The sequence below is a fragment of the Sus scrofa genome, chromosome 1 (genome assembly GCF_000003025.6).
Source record: "Sus scrofa isolate TJ Tabasco breed Duroc chromosome 1, Sscrofa11.1, whole genome shotgun sequence".
Lineage (NCBI taxonomy): Eukaryota > Metazoa > Chordata > Mammalia > Artiodactyla > Suidae > Sus > Sus scrofa.
In genome coordinates this window covers 246,618,881-246,643,008 of record NC_010443.5, presented here as the reverse complement: position 1 = coordinate 246,643,008, position 24,128 = coordinate 246,618,881, and the positions used below count along the sequence as shown (strand labels likewise).

The following is a 24,128-nucleotide window of genomic DNA, read 5'->3' as shown; positions in this document are numbered from 1 at the left end:
TGAGTTATACAGCAATCAAATCAGCAGATTAAATCAGGTTAATCCTCTGGGATCTCAGAACAGAAGAAGCCCTACTTGGACATGACAGGGTTGGCCACTACATGGTATGTAAACCCTCCCTTGACAAGGATTAAATAGACTGATATGAAAACACTTCATTCATTCAACCAACGTTTAAGTGTTTACTATGTGCCCACTCCTGGGCCAGGGCCTGGGGATATGAAATTCACAAAAAGAAGCTCTTGAATGCAGACAAAACTACAGAGTCATTTCAAAATCAGGATATGTGGCAAGGTTGGGAGGAAACAGGGTAATTCTGCAGAGGATATGGGATTCAAGGAAGCATAATAGAGCAGGAGGCTGTAGCTGAGCCACATTTTGAAAGTGAGTAGGAATTTTCCAGACAGATGGGCAAGGGAACATTCTAGCCAGAGGAAACTGCATGTATAAAAGCGCAGAAGCATGAAAGAGCATATTTAAGGAACTGCACACAATTTGAGAAGGTAGACTACAGGATGGGCCATCAAAGGGCTATGCATCAAGGAGAGGCAGGTGACGGAAGAAGCAGCCATCCTCAGGCTTGGGAGCATCTTACAACTCTACTCCATTAGACAACATGCTTTCAAATGGCCCCAGCAGAGTGATGCTCTGGTATAACCAGCCTCTTGGGTTGAAGGCCAGAGAGGGGAAGGCTGGGATACCAGCAGCGCGCTGCTCCAGAGATGAGCCTTTACCATTAAATTCCCTCCCGCTGCCATGGCAACTCTCTGCGGCAAGGCTTTTTGGAGCAAAAGGTGGCAAGCAGATACTAGGTCTGCTGGCCGCCTCCTGCCGAATTTGGCTTCTCTCCTCTCTAATCAGGATGGAAGCACCGCAGCACTAAAACTGGAAAGCCGGCTGAAAAATCCCTCTGTCACCTTCTGCTTTAGTGATTCCTGACACGTGTTTTCCCCAGAGGGGAATAAAAATGGAGTCTGATCATTTCTCCAATTATTACCTCATATCAATTTACAATTTATAGCCCCGTTCCACAGAGTATGCTGCCAGAAGTGAGTCACACCAAAAGGAAAACACGACAGCCTAGCATAGGCTTCGGCTACTGCTAAATACAGAGTCCGAGAGCCCTGGATCTCTCCACTCACAGTGGAATTCTGCCCAGAGGAGATCTCTTATTTTCTGCAGGGGGTACCAGCAAGGCAAGTCCAGTCATCCCAGCCATTCAGGGCTGTGTTATACAAGGACACAGCTATGGGGCCAGCACATTAACATCAGTGAAACCCAACCAACCTAACCTAACACAACTAAGTGCAACACACAATTAACTACAATTTTATTGGCCCTCAAGTTTCTGGGACACAGCTAAGGAGGGAAAGAGAAACAAGCTGGGAGCAGCAATTTGTCTTTGAATTGTAACTCTTGATAGTGGCTGAGAGCTGTACAATCTTTATAAGGTCCCTGAGACTGCAGAGACACAGAGAGTTCCCATGTGGCCCAGGAGGTTAAGGATCTGGTGTTTTCACTGTTGCAGCTGGGATCGCTTCTGTGGCTCAGGTTCAACCCCCGGCATGGCCAAAGAAACTGCAAAAACACAGCTTAGAGAACAGAAGAGGACTAAGGTGAGTTGTGGGGAGCCTGACCTATGAGGCTGATGATAGTGTGTCCCACTCTCCCCCTGCCTTCTCAGTCCTAATGAGGAAGAAGAGGTAGTACTTGTTAAAGAAATGCCTAAGCACGCACCTCACCAACCTCCAGAGAAGCAACTGAAGCCCCACCAGCATGGCAGCCTCCTATACCAGCTCCACTGCAGCCCTTGATTTGCAGGTCACTTCTAAGAAGAGAAATTTTCATAATCCTTTCTGGTAAATCCATAGCACTGAGAGTTGGAGAAAAAATTAAAACTAAGGAGGAAGCTCAGGGATTGGATTAAGGAGGAGATATTCAGAGAATATTTACCTCTCTGACCTCACTCACTTCCCCCTAGTCTCCAGTCTGTTCCTGAAATACTCTGGCACACTCTCACACTGGGCCCCTCATACTTCTGTCTGCCTGGAAGGTTCCTTCCCCAGACAGCAGGATGGCTATTGTTAGCTCCCACACTTGCTTCACTCTATCTAAAATGCCCTCTCTCTAGTCTAATGGGCCTTATCCATCTTTCTTGCTTTGTTTCTCTTCAGCACTTACACTCAACAACGCAACTTATTTATCTGTTTATTATCTGTCTCTATTGGTGGAGTATCAGCTCCCAGAAGGCAGAGATGTACACCTGTCTAATTCATCACTTCATCCGCAGTGCCTAAAATAGTGCCTGGAATAACAAAAGAGCTCTACTCTTATTTGTTGAATTAACAAATGGATGGTATGTGTGTAAGATTTTACCAAGCAGGAGAGTGGTAGTGGGAAGGTAAGGAAGAAGATATTCTAGGTAGAAGGAAGTAACTCTCATTCATTCAACGGAAAATTTATTGAACACTCTGCCAGGTGCAGGGCTAAATACACACCAGCAATACAGTGAAAAATAAGACTAACACAAACAAGTGCCTCCCTTCTTAGCATTTACAGCTCAGACAGTGGGGAGGCAATTTCAAAACTGTGTGTAAATGCTTTCACAGAGAAAAGAAGACAGCAGGAGAAGCATCGTAAGGGCCCTATGAAGAGTGAGTCAGGATAGGAGTTCAGAAAAAGGAGTATCTAAAGCCAGGACCTAAGGAATGTACAAGAGTTCGCAAGGTGTGGAGGAAGAAGGATAGGAGCAGGGAGGGAACAGAGCATGCAGAGGCTTATGAAGTCAGAGACAGCATGGCCTAACTGAGAAAATGGAAAAGGTCAGGTTGGTTGAGATGGACTATGATGCAAGAGACAGATGGCTGGACAGCAAGCTGGAACTATATCATGCAGTTTTGGTTTTGGTATTAAAGATGTTGGAAAGCTCAGAGCTCATTCTAAAGACACTGGGAAGCCACTGAAGGTTCACCAGCTGCCATATGGAGACTGAATTAAAGGTGAGCAAGAGAGATAGTATGGACACTGATCAGGAGTCTACTGAATACCCACCAACTGAGGCTACTGTAACATAATTATAATATATAATTATATATATTATGTATTTTACATTAAACATATAATTCAATTCATTACTTTAAAGTGTATTTTACCAAGGTGTTCACCCTTCCCCAATCTAACTTTAGAACATTGTCACCTCAAAAGAAACCTCATATCCCTCATCAACCACTCCCAATCTTCCCACACTCCCTAACCACCAGCCCTAGGGAACCACTTAATCTACTTTCTGTTTCACAGATTTCATTCCACATAAATGGAATCATTTAATACATGGCCTACTGCAACTGGCTTCTTTTACCTGATATGTTTTCAAGGTTCATCCATGCTACAGCACATATCTGTACTTCATTCCTTTTAATGGCTAAATAACATTGCACTGTATGGTTTTACAACATTTTACTTATCCATTCAATAGCTGACACACATGTATTGTTTTCCCTTTTGGCTACTAAGAATAATACTGCTATGAGCATCTGTATACAAGTCTTTGTGTGGACATACAGATTTATTTCTCTTGGGTAGATGCCAAAGAGTGGAATTGTTAGGTCATATGTTAACTTTATGTTTACTATTTTGAGGAACTGCCAAACTATTTCCCAGAGTGAATGACTGCATCATTTTATGTTCCCACCAATAATGTACAAGGGATCCAATTTTTCTACATCTTGTCAACACTTGTAACTGCATGTCTTTTTTTTTAAATAAATTTTATTGGAGTATAGTTGTATGTCTTTTTTATTATAACTACTCTAGTGGATGTGAAGTGTTAACTGTGATTTCGATATGTATTTCCTTGATGACTAAAGATATTGAGCATTTCTTCATGTGCTTGTTGGCCATTCCTCTCTCTTCTTTATAGACATATCCACTCAAATCCTTTGCCTATCATAGATTTCTTTTTAATCTTTGAGAAAGACAGAGTAAGGAAGAGATAACCACTAGATACTGTGACAACATTATGAAAAATTATATTAGAAGAAAAAAGAAGGGTAAAATTAGAGAAAGAAGAACACTTAGAAAGCACAGAAGTCAAAAGACTAAAGGCTCCAGTGGGCAAAGAAAAACACAAAAGCTGTGGTGAGAATGAGTAATTCTTTTTTGAGGGGATCATTTATTATGTTTTATATTAAAATATAATTGATTTACGATGTTGTGTCAAGTTCTGCTGTATAGCAGGGTGACTAATCTTTTTTTTTTTTTTTTTAAATATTCTTGTCCATTATGGTCTATCTCAGGAGACTGGGTAGAGTTCCCTGTGCTATGCAGCAGGACCTCATTGCTTATCTATTCTAAATGTAATAGTGTGCAACTACCAATCCCAAACTCCTAGTCCATTCCACTTCCTTTCTCCTCCCTCTTGGCAACCCCAAGTTTATTCTATATGTCCGTGAGTCTGTTCCTGTTTTGAAGAATGTTTCATTTGTGCTATATTTTAGATTCCACATGTAAGTGATATCATATGGTATTAGTTCTTCTCGTTCTTAGTTCACTTAGTATGATAATCTAGTTGCATCCATGCTGCTGCAAAAGGCATTATTTTGTTTTTTTATGGCTGAGTAGTATTCCACAGTATCTATGTACCATATCTTCTTCATCCGTTCATCTGTCCATAGCCATTTAGGTTGTTTACTATTGTGGAGAGTGCTGAAATGAACACAGAGGTGGGTGCATGCATCTTTTTTTTTTTTTTTTTTTTTTTTTTTTTTTTTTGGCTATACCTGTGGCACTTGGAACTTCCCGTTGAGAAGAAACTAAAGCAGTTCTCAGGGCTAGAGTGAAAATCAATGAGATAGACCATGTGAAAGTGCTTTGTAAACTACACAAAAGTCAAGTTGGTTAAAATAGCTGTGTTTTCCCCAACTGGGTTAAAAAGGGAAGAAGCTTTGATAAGTAACTTTGAAACTTGTTTTGGAAGATGGTAATAATGAAGATGATTACAATAAATAGCAATTAACATTTATGGTTCCAGGCAATATGCTAAGTAGCATACATCATTTATCATACTTATGCCTCCAGAACAACCTAGGAAGTAGATGTTACTATTACCCTCACTTTACAAATGAAGATCTTTAAGCTAAACATGTTCATGTTACTTTCTCTAGTGTAAACCATCCTTGGTTATAGTGCAAACCATCACTAGTTACCTGCCTACTGGCTCTACCCTTATGGATACATTTCCCATGGAAAAATCTTACCCATTAGAGAAAAATTACAAATACTATTCTCATTGTATTGCTTTTAGCTTTATGTCAGAGAATCAAAGCTTCTGATAATCAAACATGTCTACCTTGGTACTATTTTATTTCTTTACTGCTTCAACAATGTATAAATATAAATGATCTCCTTTCCGTAACAAAGGTAAGTGTATAATGTTTGTTTAAAAATATTTAACTCATCTTGGAGTTCCCGTCCTGGCTCAGTGGTTAATGAATCTGACTAGGAATCATGAGGTTGAGGGTTTGATCCCTGGCCTTGCTCAGTGGGTTAAGGATCCAGTGTTACCGTGAGCTGTGGTGTAGGTCGCAGACGCAGCTGGGATCCCTCACTGCTGTGGCTGTGGTGTAGGGTGGCAGCTACAGCTCCAATTAGATCCCTAGCCTGGGAACCTCTGTATGCCATGGGAGCGGCCCTAAAAAAGACCAAAAAGAAAAAAAAGAAAAAAAAAATTAACTCATCTGGAATTTATTCTGCATGGTATGAGGTTAAAATAGATCTAAATGTGGTTTTCTTCCACAGTGATCTTTCTTAAACACTGACTGCATTTCTCAAATATTTAACCACTATCAGTTTATTTCTGGTGTTTCTATTTTATTTCTATCATTGCTATTAACCCATATTCATTTCAGGTAGTCTTGTTAAAAATACTCTGGGATAAGTAAACCAGCTATAATGGAAAAAATAAAAATCATTTAAAACTTAAAAAATTAAGAAAAAAATACTTTGGAATAAGTTTTGGTCTAGAATGCCAAACTCCCTGTGTTCCCCTCTAAGCTACACAATCCTGAATTAGACAATGACAACTATATACACATAACCCTTACTCAGACAATGAGTAACACCTCCTCCTACAGTTTGGCTAGTACACTAATTACCAGTGCTTCAAAATCAGTAGATGATAGATGCTATGGTCTGTGTCCCCTAAAATTCATATGCTGAATTCTAGCCTTCAAAGGTTGATGGTATCAGGAGGTACAGGGGGTCTTTGGGGGTTGCTTGGGTCATAAGGGTGCCTTATAAATTTCTGGCTTCTCTTGAATAATCAGTATCACTGGGTCCCTGTACTCACATGCCAAAACTTATCAGCTAGAACCCAACAGCCACTATCTCCCCTCCTTTTTATGGGCACACACATATATAATATTCAAAGTGTCCAAAATCCCCTGAAGTCTCATTTCCAGCTGACCTAAGTGATGAGCAGTGTCTGCCTAAGGCCTTTGAACTGCAACTTCTGGCAAAAAATCTTCTGCCTTCAAAACCAGAAAGTTCACAAGTAATTTGGTGATGAACTTCAGTAACTATATTTAACCTAGATTTCCGGTATAATCTCCTCTGTACTTCTATGGTGTGGCTCCTGATTTTTTTTTTTTTTAATGGCAGCATCTGCAACATATGGACGTCCCGGGCAAGGGGTCGATCAGAGCTGCAGCTGTCGGCCTACACCACAGCCACAGCAATGCCAAATCCGAGGAGCACCTGTGACCTACATAGCAACTTGGGGCAACAGCAAGCCACTGAGCAAGGCCAGAGATTGAACCCAAATCCTCATGGTTACTAGTCAGATTCTTAACCCACTGAGCCACAATGGGAACGCTGTGTGGCTTCTGATCTTTTATCTTCATTTAATTATCTTACAATGTACGAACTTAATTTTAATCCTCTCAAATAATTTTGTGAACGAGAATAATTTTTAAAAACGTTTGCCACCTGAAGTTCTTGCCTGCTCCTTTACTGTGTGATTTATACTATCAATCAAGTTCAATTCAACATCCTATTTAGATCTTAACTGGTATTGTATTAAATCTATAAATTAACTTTGTTAGTATTGTCATCTTCATTATATTAAGACTATCAACCATGAACAGATTATATTTCTCTTATTATTTGTTTTCCTTTTTTTCTATTAAAGCATAATTGGCTGAGTTTAGCCCTATATCTTGTTAGATTTTATTTTTTAATAAAACAAATATTATCTTTTTCATTATATTGTGTCTACTGATAAAATAAATGAGTGAATTCAGTTAGGCGTATGTTTTATAACCCATGATTTAAGCATCTCATTTCAGGATATGTTTTTGTTGAATCTCCTATAGCATTCCGGTTACAGTCCCTTTTCACTGACAAACAGCATTATTTTTCTCTTCTACTGACCTACGCACATTTCATTTATTTCTTTTATATGATTTGTTGCAACTAGTTATTTTACAAAATGATATAAAAAGGTTACATCCTCATTTTGTTTGATTTTAAATAGACTATTTCCCCATAATATTGATACCTGTCACTACTAGAAACTCCATCAACTTTCTTTCACATCCTCAGACTTAAAATGAAATCTGTTTTTTTTTTTTTTTTTTTTTTTTGCTATTTCTTGGGCCACTCCCACGGCATATGGAGGTTCCCAGGCTAGGGGTCGAATCGGAGCTGTAGCCACTGGCCTACACCAGAGCCACAGCAACGCGGGATCCGAGCTGCGTCTGCAACCTACACCACAGCTCACAGCAACGCCAGATCGTTAACCCACTGAGCAAGGGCAGGGACCAAACCCACAACCTCATGGTTCCTAGTCGGATTCGTTAACCACTGCGCCACGACGGGAACTCCGAAATCTGTTTTTGACAAAGATGCCAAAGTAATTCAATGGGGGAGACAGTCTTTCAATAAATGCTGCTAGAATAACTGGAAATTTTTTTCTAAGGGCCACAGGTGCAGCATATGGAAATTCCCAGGCTAGGGGTCGAATTGGAGCTACAGCTGCTGGCCTACACCACAGCCACAGCAACGCCAGATCTGAGTCTGTGACCTAACCGCAGCTCACAGCAAGGCCAGATCCTTAACCTACCAAGCTGGGCCAGGGATGAAACTTGTATCCTCATGGATATTAGTCAGGTTCTTTCCTCTAAGCCACGATGGGAACTCCTGACTTTTTATGTGAAAAACAAATAAACTTTGACCTCTTCACACTGTATACAAACGTTTAAGTGCTAAATAAGAAAAACTTCTAGAAGAAAACAAAATATAAGTGCTGATTTGGGTACAGCAATGATTGCTTAGCACACAAAAAGCATGAACCATTAAAAGGTCACATTTTATGTGATGTTTTAAAATTTTATCTCAGGGATAAATTATAGACTTCATCAAAATTAAAAACGTTTTATTTGTGGAAAGATACCATGAAGAAAATAAAAAGATGAACCACCTTCTATATCAGAGAAATATTTACAAACCATGCCCAGCAAAGGTCTTTTACCTAGAATATATAAAGAACTCATAACTTATTAAAACAAACAAGCCAATATATTTGCAAATGTGTGAATGACTTAAATACATACTTAGTGAAAGAAGTTTTATGGATGGAAGGAAAGAAGATATGTGGATAGTCAACTAACACTTAAAAAGATGCTCAACATCATCAGTCACTAGAAATATGCAAATTAAAACCACAGTGAGATACATCTATACATGCACGAGGATAGTTAAGATTAAAAAGTTACCGTTGTGGCTCAGCGGAAGCCAATCTGACTAGTATCTATGAGGATGCATGTTTGATCCCTGGCCTTGAGTTTGATCTTCTTGGGTTGGGGATCTGGCATTGCTGTGAGCTGTGGTGTAGGTTGCAGACACAGCTAGGATCCCACTTTGCTGTGGCTGTCACATAGGCTACAGCTTTGATTCAACCCCTAGCCTGGGAACCTCCATGTGCAGCCCTAAAAAAAAAAAAAAGAAAAAGAAAAAGACTGGAAAATAATAAGTATGGAAAAAAACATACATCCAAAAACAGGTGAATAGATAAACAAAATGTGGTATATGCACACAATGAAATACTACTCAGCAATTAAAAAGGCACAAACCACAGATATATTTAACAATATGGATGAATCTCACATTACTATGCTATATGAACAAAAGTGGCACAAAATACTACACACTGTATGACTCCATGAACATGCAATTCTAGAAGAGACAAAACTATACTAACAGAAAGCAGCTCAGTGGTTATTTGGGGACAAGGATGGGGCAAGGACTGACTGCAATGAGCATGAGGTAATCTTCTGGGGGCAAAAGAAGTAGTTATTATGACGGGGGCACAGGATTATATACAGTTACCAAAATTCTAATGTACCCTTAAAAAGGGTAAATCACTATATATAAGTTATACCTCAGTAAGACTGTTAGATATTTTAAATTTCACCTTGGAAATGCATTTTATAAAATCTAAAGAGTGCCAGCGGGTTGTAAAAAATTTAATCTACTCAGAGGTTGGGACTTTGTCCTGGGCTTTTGCAAATTAATCTCTAAGTCTTGTAAGAGGGTCTTTATTTGCCTAGGGATTTAGGTAGGTCATGGCAGGTGGTGTAACAAAGTGAAGGTAGGAGGTCAGGTTAGGGTGGAATCTGACCGCTCTTAGAAAGATCAGCAATGTTGGATCATATGGTGTCAGCCTGACCACAGCGGCTGAGATTGAGTCAGCCACACAGGCAATGAATCATGTTTGCATAGTTTAGAAGCCCTAGTAAAAATTCTAAATGCTGAAGCCTGGGTGAGGTCCGCAGCTGGCAATACTCATGTGCATTATCACACATCAATGCCAGGCAAGTTACATTCCCTGATTCCAGGGGGAAAGAACAATGGTACAGAGTCTCGTTAGCTCCTTTTTTAATCTGTTTGCTTTTCCTTGTAATAAACTATAACTGAGTGTAATATATTTCGGTGAGTTCGGTGAGGCTTTCTGGAAAATTATCAAACCTAAGAGTGACTTTGTGGACCCCTGAACTTGCATTTACTGTCAAAGGTGAGGCTGATTTGCAATGACATGGATGGACCTAGACATTATCATACTAAGTGAAGTAAGTCAGACAAATAATCATATGCTATCACTTATATGTGGCATCTAATAAAATGATACCAAAAAAACTTTTCTTTCTTTTTTTTCTAGGGCCGCACCCATGGCATATGGAGGTTCCCAGGCTAGGAGTTGAATCGGAGCTGTAGCTGCTGGCCTACACCACAGCCACAGCAACGCAGGATCTGAGCCCCATCTGTGACCTATACCACAGCTCACAGCAATACCGGATCCTTAACCCACTGAGTGAGGCCAGGGATCAAAACTGAGTCCTCATGGATGCTAGTCAGATTCGTTTCCACTGAGCCACAATGGAAACTCCCCCCAAAAAACTTACTTAAAAAACAGAAACAGGAGTTCTCATTGTGGCTCAGCAATAATAAACCCGACTAGTATCCATGAAGATGTGGGTTCGATTCCTGGCCTCGCTCAGTGGGTTGAGGATCCAGCCTTGCTGTGAGCTGTGGTGTAGGTCACAGATGAGGCTTGGATCCCACATTATTGTGGCTGTGGTGTAGCCTAGCAGCTGTAGCTCTGATTCCACCCCTAACCTGGGAACCTTCACATGCCACGGGTGCAGCCCTAAAAAGACAAAAAAATTAAAATAAAAAAAACCAGGAGCTCTCATCATAGCTCAGTGGTACTGAACCCAACTAGTATGCATGAAGATATGAGTTAGATTCCCAGCCTCACTCAGTGGGCTAAGGATCTGGCAGTGCTGTGGAGCTGGGGGGTAGGTGGCAGATGCAGCTCAGCTCTCCAGTTGCTATGACTGTGGCTGTGGCCAGCAGCTACAGCTCCAATTTGACCCCTAGCCTGGGAATTTCCATATGCTGTGGATGTAGCCCCAAAGAGACAAAAATAAAAGAAAAATAAAAAACAGAAACAAAGTTACAGATTTCAAAACCAATCTTATGCTGTAGGGGGAGGGAAGAATTGCAAGGGTGGGAATACATTCATACTACTGTATAAAACAGTCTATAGCACAGGAAAATCCACTCAGTAGTCTATAATAACTGAGCAATGTGAGAAAAAGGAATGGATATATTTACATGTACAACTAATTTACTTTGCTGAACCTCTGAAACTAATACAATATTGTAAATCAACTATACTCAAGTAAAATTAAATTTTAAAAAAGTGAGGCTGGTTATGTGTTAGAGGGACTGTGTACCCTCTAACTTCTCAGTTGTCTTCAACTCTCATATCCAGATATATAAAGAGGTGGCAAATTGATGACCATAAAACTCATAGTTGAAGTGGTTAATAATTACCTAAAGTATATTACTAAGGTCATATCTATAAGCTGTGTACAATGACAAAACAACAAAAATTTTGCTGCTGTCTGGTTAATCTGGAACCAACCCAAGTAGTAAGACTCTGGATAAGTAGCAGTAAGCATATTTAACTTAGATATGTTAAGTATATAACCTAGGCAGGTAACACATAGAAAAACCAACCATCCCTTCCTTGTGTAGGTGCACAGCTATCATCAAATTCTGTTGGATGGCTTTTTATTTCTTTATTTAGAATCTGCCTAACGTTTCAACTTTCAACTCCTGATTTTTCTATGTTATGCAGGTGGATCTCTTTTTTCAAACTGCTAAGCAGTAATATCCAAAGCAAGCATTATCCTAGAGGTAGAATCTTACTAGCAATACAGATGTTACTTTGTAAAAAGTTTTTGTAAAATTCAGGCTAAAGAGGGTGTGGTCATGAAAGGACAAAAAATATTTTCCAAAGATGCCTCCGTAAATTTGCCTTCTGAAAGAAAATTCAGCTATGATTTTTACAACTTCTAACATAGTCCATGAAAGAAAAATGAAAGATTAGGAAAAACTGCATAAATAAAACAAAAAGTTTCCAGAGAGTATCATGAATGTTACTCTTCCCAAATGCTTGTAAATGAGTCCACAAGTGCAAGTTCTAGTGAAGTATCCACCAAGGCTGCTCTTTTTCATGTTGAGCCAAACTAGAGAGGCGGTAAGTTAATGTCAGAATCAGAGAGTGTTTGACAGGAGGGCAAACTCATCAAAGGCTCAGGGTATCTCTTTGTACAAACTTATCTCTAAGTGTGGGAAGGAGCAGACAATCTACTGGGCTGCTCTGAATAATACTCTGGTCACTGCAAAACTCAAACCAGCACAATGCATAAATGCACTCCCTCTGTTCTCCTAAGCCTGTACAGCTCCACAAAACAGAGCCGGGAGGGCCTTACTGTATGCACCCAGCTTTTACCAGGCTAATTTAGGCTGGCCAGCAGAACTCCCTCCAACCTGCGGATGATGTTCTTCAGCCAAAAAGAACCAAGCTTGGCATTCTAATCGGAATCCCACCCTCATTTCAGATGGCCTCTTGGAGGTGCCTCTTGGCCCAAGAACCCACATCCACCCCCAGCTTCCCCCACCTCCAGCCCCCACCCCCCTGGCCTCATCACCACCATGTGTTCCCTCCTTCCACAGGGCTGCATGATTTGATTTTCCCCTGCTGGGATGCAGGTCCCTCACCTAAATGGGGCTCCAAATCCGGACTTTAAATGATTCTGTTCCTGAACCCCCAATCACTGGCCGAGAGATTCTTCAACCCACATGGACAATGCAACCCTCAAGAAGGGGAGGTCAGACAGACTGAGGCCTAAGAAGGTTCTGACTCACTGTTGTTGAAGTAATGGGACCATGAGCCACAGAATATAGGCTAGAGAATACATGGGTTGCCTCTGGAAGCTGAAAATGACCCCTGGCTGATAGCCAGCAAGGAAATGGAACCTTGTCCTACAGCCATGTGGAACTGAACTCTGCCAAAAGCCTGAATGAACGTGGAAAAAGATTCATTCCCCAGAGTCCCTGGTAAGGAACACAGCCCTGCCAACATTTTGATTTCAGCCTTGCGACACCCGGAGCAGGGAACCAGCTGAGCCATGCTGTGCACAGACTTCTGATTTACAGAACTTGTTCTTTTAAGGCACTTAGTTTGTGGTAATTTGTTACAGAAGCAGTAGAACTGAACACCATGGTGGTTCCAGTGCTACCATCAAATTGCCTTATTTTCCTGTGCCTACCAGCCTGCAGTTAGGAACCCAGGAAACTGGAGTCACCCAGCTTTCAATATATACTTTCCCACACTGCAATGGAATAGTTTATCTATGCTTTTGTCTTCCTCACTAAAATGCAAGCTCTTCAACAACAGAGAGTGAATGGCTCTTTTTACTCTCTAATTTTTTTATTGCCCAGATAATAAAGTGTAGAAAACTTAAGACAAAAAGAAATGAGTATAAAAGAAAATTGAAAAGATCCATAATTCAATAGTTAACTATACTGTTAATATTTTGATGTCATTCTATACTTTTCTAGGTACATGTGTATATATAAATCACACACTAAATATAGATTTTTAACTATTTTTTTCCTTAAAAATGTTCTGTAGATAATCCACATCAATGGACATAATTCTATGCGATCATTTTATCATTCCATAGTACTCAGAGTGGGCCAGGTCCTGCATAACAGGAGGTACCTCTCTGGTACCCTTATATTTCACCTTTCATAATACTTTTGACAGCCTTATAACATTTGTGATCATTTGGTGATTTTAAGCTGTTTTCTCCACTAGACTGTAATTTCCATGAAATAAAAGAATGTGCCTATTTTTCCCAAGAGTATAGTCTCCAGGAGTTCCCATCGTGACAGTGGTTAACGAATCTGACTAGCATCCATGAGGACTCAGGTTCGATCCATGGCCTTGCTCAGTGGGTTAAGGATCCAGCATTGCTGTGAGTTGAGGTGTAGCTCGCACACTTGGCTTGGATCCTGCGTTACTGTGGCTGTGGTGTAGGCTGGCAGCTCCAATTTGACCACTAGCCTGGGAATCTCCCTATGCCTCAGGTGTGGCACTAAAAAGTGCCCCCCCCCCCAAAAAGGGGGGCGGGGAGAGCGTATAGTCTCCATAGTCACCTCTTTTTTCAGCCATTCAGGTTGTCTCCTAGTTTGTTATTCTTAATACAGGTTTCCAGCACACAGCAGATTTTCAATTAATGTTTGCTGAGGACTAAATAAATAATAAATAGAATTTTCAAGAATGGTAAAGGATAATCATCAGTAAGTAGTAATTTTATTAATGTCACTGGGCAGAAAAGAAACATGTTCTAGTCACACAAAGATGGAGAACTATTTATACGGCGCTGAAAAAAGGATTCTCAAAGTGAATATTCTAGGAAATTTTAATTTTACTTTTCTAAATCTTTATTTTTTTTCAGAGACAGGTATGTATAATCAACAAGGTTTGATAACTCTTTAAAAGTCTTCAAAAGAGGTATGTTTACCTAAGAACTAATCTTTTTTTAAGTTCTTCCTAAAAACATACTTATACAGTATTGGATAGGCCCAGAAAGCTTGGCAATCTGCTCAAGAGTACTTTAAAGAGTGAATACATTCTTAATGTTGGTATAACATCACTACCAGTCCCCTAAATAATAAATAAGTCGGAGTTCCCGTCATGGCTCAGCGGAAATGAATCTGACTAGCATCCATGAGAACACAGGTTCGATCCCTGGCCTTGCTCGGTAGATTAAGGATCCACTGTTGCTGTGAGCTGTGGTGTAGGTCGCAGACGTGGCTCTGATTCCGCACTGCTGTGGCTGTGGTGCAGGCCAGCGGTGTATAGCTCCAATTCAACCCCTAGCCTGGGAACTTCCATATGCCACAGGTGCAATCATAAAAAGAAAAAAATTGTGGGTTAAGGATCAGGCATTGGTTGTCACTGTCACTGGAGTGGCCTGGGTTGCTGCTGAAGCACAGGTTCTATTGCTGGCCCAGGAACTTCCACATGCCAAAAAAATAAATAAATAAATAAAAAGAAAGAAAGAAACCAAAAATGGGGGAAATAGTCAACAAGCTAATTAGCAATAATGGGGTAGACTGAATAGACCCTAAACCTACAGAATTCTCAGCCTTAAGGGAAGGTAACCAATGGCCACTAAAGTCCTATTCTGTACCTACGTAGAGATTATAAAAATAGAGTTTCTTGGAGTTCCTTTTGCGGCTCAGCAGGTTACAAACCCAACTAGCATCCATGAGGATGCAGGTGTGATCCCTGGCCTCATTCAATGAGTTAAGGATCTGGCGTTGTTGAGAGTTGTGGTGTAGGTCACAGATGTGGCTCAGATCCTTTATTGCTGTGGCTGTGGCATAGGCCAGCAGCTGCAGCTCTGATTCAGCCCCTAGCCTGGGAACTTCCATAGGCAGAAGGTGCAGCCCTTAAAAGTGTAGGAAAAAAAAAAAGAAAAGTTTCTTTAAAGTAAAACTATTGCCTATTAAACAATCATCTAAGTGAGTAACATTGTCAGTTTAAGCTACATGTTTTTCAATGTCTATTTAAAACCTATAAAATGGTAAAAAGTATCCAAATGTGAAATGAGAATAATGTATTTCACCATTAAAATTCATATTCTCTATCTGACAGAGAAAGAAATAGGTAAGACTACCTGCAAATTCTTCAGAGATTGTATAGGTGCTTTGGTTCCTCTCAAAGTTTCTTTAGTTATAAATTTATTGATTTATATAACCTGCCCTTTCTTCTCTGCATGTTCTAGTAAAAGTTTATTTCATCTTGAAATGCAGGGAGGGAGAGGCCCCAAAAGTGAAAATGCTGGGGAAATGGAATTACTGTGTAGCTTACCAGAGACAGTGTAGCACACAATGCAAAGGGCACTAGACTGAGCGTGGAGAGTGGAGGGCTAGTCTTGACATTACTGTCTTCGTCAAGTCACTGCTCCTTCCTAGACCCCAGATTTTTCACCTAGAAAATGAAGGGGCTCAGTGATCTCAAGGCCTTTTCAGTACCAACATTCAAAGCTCTGGATTTTTGGGGGATGAGACAGTTAAAGAAAAGAAGTACAACTCACACTAGACATTTTGCTAAAGGTTATGAAGGTAATTGAAAAAGGTCTCAAATAAAATGCCCCCTATAGATTTTACTCACACGTGCAAGCCATCAACTTCCTCACACCTCTACTTCCTGTACATCTCGTTAGCACTGATTTATGTGAGATCTGAGAGGCATTTTAGAGCCACAGAGCCTTTATCAGTGATTGGGACTTTAATGGCTTCCTTAGAGAAAAGACAAAAAGATAAAGAATAAAGTTAGATTTGCACACACAAAAAATACACCTTTAGAAGCTCTGTGGAAAAAAATCAATACTGACAAGTAAGATGCACTACGAAAATTTCTTAGAGTGACAAAGAAAGTGGAGCGTTGTGTGTTAGTCCTAAGCTGTGTGTTAGGACTGTTTGCAGGATAGAGAACAAAGTTTTATTAATAACATAATACCTATATCATTGAGTTCCCTTTGTGGCTCAGCGGTTAATGAACCCAACTGGTATCCATGAGGATACAGATTCTATCCCTGCCCTTGCTCAGTGGGTTAAGGATCTGGTGTTGCCGTTGAGCTGTGGTGTAAATGGCAGACGCAGCTCAGATCCCGCATTGCTGTGGCTATGGTGTAGGCTGATAGCTGCAGCTCCGATTCGACCCCTAGCCTGGGAACCTCCATATGCCGTGGGTGCAGCCCTAAAAAAGACAAATAATAATAAAAATAATAATACTTATATCAAAAAGATTGAAAGCAGTTCCCTACATATCCTTACCCGGCTTTACAATAGCCTGTGTAATACTAAGAGCTACTGTCACCTTGCCCGAGCCCCTCTCATCCCAGGCACTCAGGAAAAAGGACTATCCATATTAGAAACACAGTACCTCCCCCCTCCTCCAATCATCTCACCAGGGGGCAACAGAGCTAGATGCTTTGGCCCCATATAGACCTCATATACACTAATTCCAGTATCTTAGAATTAGAATTATCTCTGCTTTATCCAAATTGATATGGAAGAGGGAGCTTCCTTTCTGGGAACGATTTCTATAATAATAATGATTCTCTGTCTAAAAATTGGCACATACACTCTAACCATAAACCATAAAGCTATGGTTTTGAAAATGACAGGCAATCTAGAATGTGGCAGAAGAGAGATGTTTTTGGAATTGCCAATCAGAGTTCAAAATATATTATTACCATCTTACTCCTCACCACCAAAAAAACGGGCTATACGCCACTCCCATGTTCTATAGTACCATTACACCATGGCTCAGCTATAAATACAAGTCACTCTCTTCTCTGGGCTTCAGGTGGCACTCGCAAATAGGTGAAGCGATGCTTTAAGGAGGTTACATACTAGATAATCTTAAAGATCCCTTTCATCTCTGGCATTTTATGGTTCTAAGATAAATGAGCTTTCCTAGGTTGACCCAGCCTTAGACCCTTATTCATAGCCCTGGATCTAAGTGGAAAAGTTTTACGCATCTCAAGCAACTGACTTAAAAATCCACTTTGGCAACACAGTCCGTCTGAGGTTGGGGCCTTCTGGTATCTTATAAAATATTGGCTGCCATGTTCCTATACATCTTTATTACTGCAGTTAATACATTATCAGGTCAAAAAATTATTTGGAAAAAAACACACTATAATTAGAATGATAAAAGAAATAAAACACTGCCTATTATTTGCTACCAATACAATTCTTATTTTCACTTTATTTTTTTTCTTTTCAGGGCTGCAGCTGTGGTATATGGCAGTTTCCAGGCTAGGGGTCGAATTAAAGCTGCAGCTGTAGGCCCACACCACAGCCAAGGCAATGCTGGATTTGAGCTGCAGCGACCTACGCCACAGCTTGTGGCAACACTGGATCCTTAACGCACTAAGAAAGGCCAGGTTTCAAACCCACATCCTCACAGACATTATGTCGCGTTCTTAACCTGATGAGCCACAATGGGGACTCCTACTGATAGAATTCTTATAGTCATCTTGGTATCTTAAATTTTCTGGTGAGAATAAGTGAAAGGATTCCTCTTCCCATGTCTCTCCTGACCTAACTCCTTCTTATTTTATTGCAATTCATTAGGCCCTTACAAAGTAACCCTTGGGTGCTGAAATATGGGAGTTATGAAAACATGGTGCTCCAGGGAGGTAAGAATTGAGCAATGCGGCATTCAGACTCTAAGATGCCCCAATTATCCCTATCTCCTATAATTGAGACCCTTCCCCTTAAGTTTGGGTGGGACCCACGACTCGCTTTTAACCATTAGAATGCAGCAAAGGTGAGGGGATAGCACTTCCATAGCCATACTGCATAAGATTCTAACTTCCATCGTGCTAGCAGATTCTGTATTGACACCCTCCCTTGTTGGCTTTGAAGTAAACTACCATATAGAGAGGCCCACATAACATGCACTGAGGATGGCCTCTGGCTAAGAGCCAGTAAAGAGCTAAAGATCTTGGCCCAACAATCCTCAAGGACTATGTGCCGCTAATAACCACTTGAGCTTAGAAGTGGGACTTTTCCAGTAGAACCCCAGCTCTAACACCTTGACTGCAGCCTCATGAGAGACTCTGAAGCAAGAGTCCAAGCTAAGTCACCTGCAGATTGAACTGAGATAATAAACACCTCCTGTTTTGAGCCACTAAGTTTATGGAAATATTGTTACCTAGCAACTGATCAGGAATACAAGTGGATGAGAAACACAATATAATTAAGGCACCACTTAAAGACAAGAGAAATTCAAGTATAAGGTTCTGGGATAAAGTTAATTTTGAAATATTCCTTGAAACCCACATTAAGTCTTCTAAGAATTCAGATTGCAGAGAGTTAGAGAGACAGCACAGAGGTAGGATCCACTGACTATCACAAACAATAGTACTACCACACTGAGAAACAGTGAGGGGAGACTGAAGAGGTACAATGGGTCTAGGTCATGGTGGGGCTGTGTGGGCCTCTCTTTGATCCTATAGGCAACAACACACACAAAAAGGCTCTTGACAGGCAAATGACAGTAAAAAGTGTTTTCAAGAATTTAACCCTGTCATGGTATAAAGGATGGAGAAGATTAGAGATAAGAAGACCAAGAACAGATATGCTGGCACAACAATCTTCACAAGAGGCCAACAAACCTGTGTAGGCAGGAGGGGAAGGGGAGGGGGATGGCAGAAGGTTCACACTCTGGAATAAACAAAGGCAAACAAATTAAGACTATAGAACACCATTTTGTGGTCGATCAAATTACTCATAATACTAGCAAAGAGAAAGCAATCTCAAACACGGTTGGTAGGAATTGCCTTTATGGAAAGCCAGGCAGTGATATGCCTTAATAATCTTGAAATATGCATATTCTCAGGCTCAGAAATTCATTCTGAGAACATATTCAAAAACATAAATTTATGTATCAACAAACATTTAATTGAGTACCTACTATGTTCTAGGTACTGAGGATATGGCAGTGAACCAAACAGACCTCACCTCTGCTTTCAAGGAACTTAAAAGAGACAATCATTTAACAAATAATCACAAAATCAATGTATAATTACAGGACACAATGAGACAATTATAAGCTTAAAAAAGACCTTTCTGGGAAGTAACATTTATACTGAGAGCTGAAGAATGAATAGAATTTAGCCAAGTGAAGAATAGGAAGATTTTTTTTTTTTTCTGATAATGGAAATAATTATCGTGAAGGCAAGAGAGAGTTGTATTCAAGATTTTACAGGATTCTTTCATTAACTTATTCACCAACTACATATGGAGGTCCTAGTAAGTATCAGGTACTAGGGGCTAAGGGTAAAGGACGAGATAAAATGACTAAGGTCAAGTTTACCTAATAACAGACAAAACAGGTATAAAAAAATGCCATAGGAATGGAAGGGCATGATATCCATAATAATGTGTGGAAAAGTAGGAAACCAATGCCTTTGGCAGGAAAAAGAAGAGGATGGAGTAAAGATAACAAAGACGTTCTATCTCCCTTCATATTAAAATAGTATAGACTTACCTGAGAAATGTATGGACCATTCATTTTTAAAAAATTATCATTTACAGACAGAAACATGTATATGGGTCACCATTAAAAGGCTCATTTGCAAAGTAAAAGAAGTAGAGACCAAAAATAAATGTCAAATATGTATACATGAGTTAAGGCAGAGTGATACCTGGGACAATACCCTACAGCTATCCATAACATGTCCCAAGTATACTAAGCATTCAGGGAGAAGGAATCACTTTTTTTGGAATAAGAAGCAGGCTTTCTTTGCAAGAGGCCAAAATGTACATGGAATAATCCAAGGATGTGAAATTAAAAATTGACCAAATGAACCTCCATAAGGTTAAGTATGAAGTGACATTTACGCAAACCTTACAGTAAGAATACTCTTGGAGTTATTAGCAAGTTACAGCAAGTTAAAAAGGGAGCCATAAAAATGATCATGGCCTCATGTAAGCAGGAGACCTGAGGGAGGAAAGCCCTCTTCCTTCTGTCTCCTCGGTTTTCTACATGGCAATATTTTATCCTTGGCACATGTCAACAGCTTGAAAGCGTTCCATAATATTTAATGCTACATCCAAAAGAAAAAAAGTATGTGGAAGGCTACTATTTTTGCAGCTACTATGAATCTAAGATTATTTACAAATAAGTTAAAAAAACTCATGGGTAGATTTGCTACAACAAATAACACAAAGCCTAAAATTTGTGTTGATTTCAAGAAGCGATCAAAAAGGACAGACGAAGCAATCCTCCAAATTACTCTCTGAGAGTCCAGTTTCATATCTCCTGTTAAGATATGCAGGTACCTATTAAGAGAAAAGCTCATGCATGATCTCTGCTGGACTTTTGGAGAAGTCATTTCAATCTCTCTAAGCCTCTGCTACTCCCATCCAACAGGCTGCTATCATAATACTTGCTGACTATGGCATGCAATACAATTATTCATTAGCATGATTTAACTTTTTATTTATCTGAACTGCATTACTCCATTAAATGGAAGAATATCTCTAAGATATGATGAACTATTTGGATTTTTTTCAAGATTTTAAATTTATTAAATTAATCTTCTTTCCAGTAGGGGCCCACATCTAACCAGCGGATTTATCTACCAATAAATATAATTATTACATTCTACAAAATATAATAGAACTACAGTCTAAAAATGCTTTCATCTGCTTTAGCCTTTTCCTATAAAGTTCATTCATGGAATTAGTTAACCTGTTGCCTTAAAATCAGCTGAATTAATTCTAAAGACCTGTCTTTATTTATTAGACCTGTTTAATAAAGCTTGATGGGTATAAATATACAATTTGAACAAATACATTGACATTATACATAAAATATATTTGATAAAATATATTTTCCCCATAAACATTAAAAATGAAATAATAGCTCTGTTGAAGAAAAGATGTGATTAAAAATTTCATGAAATCCAAAAGCTGAACCTTGAGAACCCAAAAGCTGAACCCAAAAGACTTTAAAGTCTGACAAAGAAAATACATCTTTTATGAAATTGGAAATTGATGTGTACTTATAAGTGATGCACCACAAATGTTTCATTGTAACTTTAATGTATCAAAATCCATTATCATCCCTCCGTCTTTCATCAAGTACAATCTTAGGAAGAAAAACACTATGTTATTTTCTGTGTTGAAACTTAAGTGTACAGCCTAAAGTCTAATGGGAAAAGAGAGTACAAGAGTAATTCGCTCAGATAATGTATTTACTCATTAAAACCTCAAAGTAGGCCATTTTAACATGCACCTAATTTTGCTTCCTGGAAATTGTATTTCTGGGCCAAAACCGGAAATGATTCAAGTGGACAGTTAAAAAATAAATAAGTAAAAACACCAATGGGAGGCATACAAAACCAAAATTCAGTAAGATATTATCTTTATAACAGTTATAAAAGCAGGATGCCCCCTCCCCCCATCAAAGTTTCCATAGTGTTCACCATTCAGCCACAGTCTACTCACTTCCGATGGGTGTGGTCCATGCCACTGTTTGGTATTGCTTCCAACTTTGCATTTTTCTGCCCACAGATATTTCCATAGCTGTCGTATCCTGACACTAGTCTTGCAGCTGCACCTGTTGCTACTGAAAAGCCACAAATAAATCCCTAGGGGGGAAAAAAACAGAAAAAAAAAAAAACATACAAATAAATCATTTCAATAGCAACAGTCACTACTTGATACGATATAATGAGCTTCTTTTGTCCACTGAAGGGAACAAAGACCTATCTTTCCTTATTGCAAACACTATTCCACTGTTTTCCTGGGATTTCACATAAGCTGTACAAAGAAGTCCACAGGGAAACACGATTTACTACAATAACAAAACAAATCTCAAGCTTTTACGTCATAAGATTGTCTTTACATTTTATAATAATCGTAGAGCTTCTCTGTTTCAAACATCTGTTCTGTGCCAGGATCTGTAGCAGATGCTTACCAAAATTATCTCTAATCCTCATGATGGGGAAACTGAGGCCCAGAGAGGGTAAGTATCCCAAGGCCACAGACACTAGTAAAGATCAGAGCATAGACTCAAACCCAGATTTCTTCATTCTTTAATTGTATTTGTTGTAAAGGAGTGCTGTTAAATGAACAACAGCAACAGATGAAAGAAAAAAATTCAAAGAACAAAAGGTATGTGGGTTTTGAATTATTATCACTTCAGTACACACCTCTGTTTCCTTCCTGCAATAAAGATGTATACAAGCCAAAGAATTATATACCATGAAACACCACCCACTCTTAATATTGGAGACTTGAGGACAGTGAGGCACTGGGTCTATGTGCCACAAAGGTCACTTTGTTTCATGGGAATATGGTTCACCACAGGGCCAAAGGCAAATGGTCCTTGCCTCAGAACCACACTGTGCTTGCTAAATCAAGGATGCACTGACCAAAACAAAGCAGTAAAACCCTACACTACTATATATCATAGGGAACTATATTCAATATCCTGTGATAAACCATAATGGAAAAGAACATGAAAAAGAATGTGTGTGTGTGTGTGTGTGTATATATATATATTTGAATCACTGAGCTATACAGTAGAAATTAACATTGTAAATCAACTATACTTTAATAAATTAAAAAAAAAAAACAACCCTATACTCAACTGCAGGTTACTGAGCATAAGAACAGGAAGTAAGGTGAATCACTACTAATAAACTGAATTGAAAGAAAAGACTGGAGTTAAGAAATATTCTTGGAACTTGGTCATTAAGAGGCTAAGGTTCTGTTATCTTTTCATTAAAGTGATGAATGAAGATAGATTATCACTGTTTAACTCCTCAGAGCCAAGTATCATGAGTAGTACTTATCTAAGCAGTCCTGCTAGAGCTCAGGTCTACAGTGGTAAATATTCATATGCGATGCCTCAAAGAAAAGGCTCTCCCCCTAAATCTTCCTAAAAAGGCAAACAAACTCTTTTTTCTAAATAACTCTTCTGTTTATCGTGCAGGTAGGGAAAATGAAGGGATAAGAGTAGAGAGCCTGGGTCTACTCACAGAAGCCTCTTGAAACTACACCTTGTAAGAATGTGGACTCGGAATAAAGACTACACCTGATTTGCAATGCTCTCACTCTTGGATCCTTGCCAAGTTACTTAACTCTCTGTGCCTCAATTTGCTCACCTGTAAAATGGAGATAATGAATGTAGCTCTTCAGGTTGCTGTAAGGATTTTAAAAAATAATCTAGTAAAGAGATGAGAATCCTGTCTAGCACGTAGTAAGAGCTCAGTAAATGTTGGCTGTTGTGGTTGCTAGAAATGAGGACATGTTGTAAGGGAAAGACCATGGGCTTTGGGTTCAGATACACCTGCACTGATCGCTGGAATCCTGATGAGTCATTTTCTACTCCTGCGACCTTGGACAGACTTGCTTAATTCTCCATGCCTCACTTTACCCATCTACAAAGTTGGGGCTAAAACCACTTACCACAAAGGCTGCTGTGAGAATTACATGAGATAATACATGTAAAGTGTCTGTCTCAATAAACGTTAGTACCCTTCTGCCTCAGAGCACAGCTAATTGCTAGCACTAGGGTTAGGCAAAGGCTAGTGAATATTTACTCATTCACCTTCATCCTGGTTTCTCTCTCTCTTCTCTCCTCACTCCTCCAAGGAGACTACAGGGCCATCAGT

General features: G+C 39.5%; 1 protein-coding gene across 4 annotated transcripts in view; it reads right to left on the bottom strand.

The window, feature by feature from the left end:
* SLC44A1 (solute carrier family 44 member 1) overlaps window positions 1-24,128 on the bottom strand; it is a 212,067-nt gene that overhangs the window by 117,519 nt on the left and 70,420 nt on the right. For all 4 annotated transcript variants that reach the window (XR_002337141.1, XM_003480567.3, XM_021067056.1 and 1 more), the window contains exon 3: window positions 21,955-22,097. Coding sequence is in view for 3 of the 4 variants with exons in the window: in XM_003480567.3 (XP_003480615.1) it covers window positions 21,955-22,097 (143 nt within the window). In the remaining variant the exon portion in view is untranslated. The remainder of the gene's footprint in view (window positions 1-21,954; window positions 22,098-24,128) is intronic.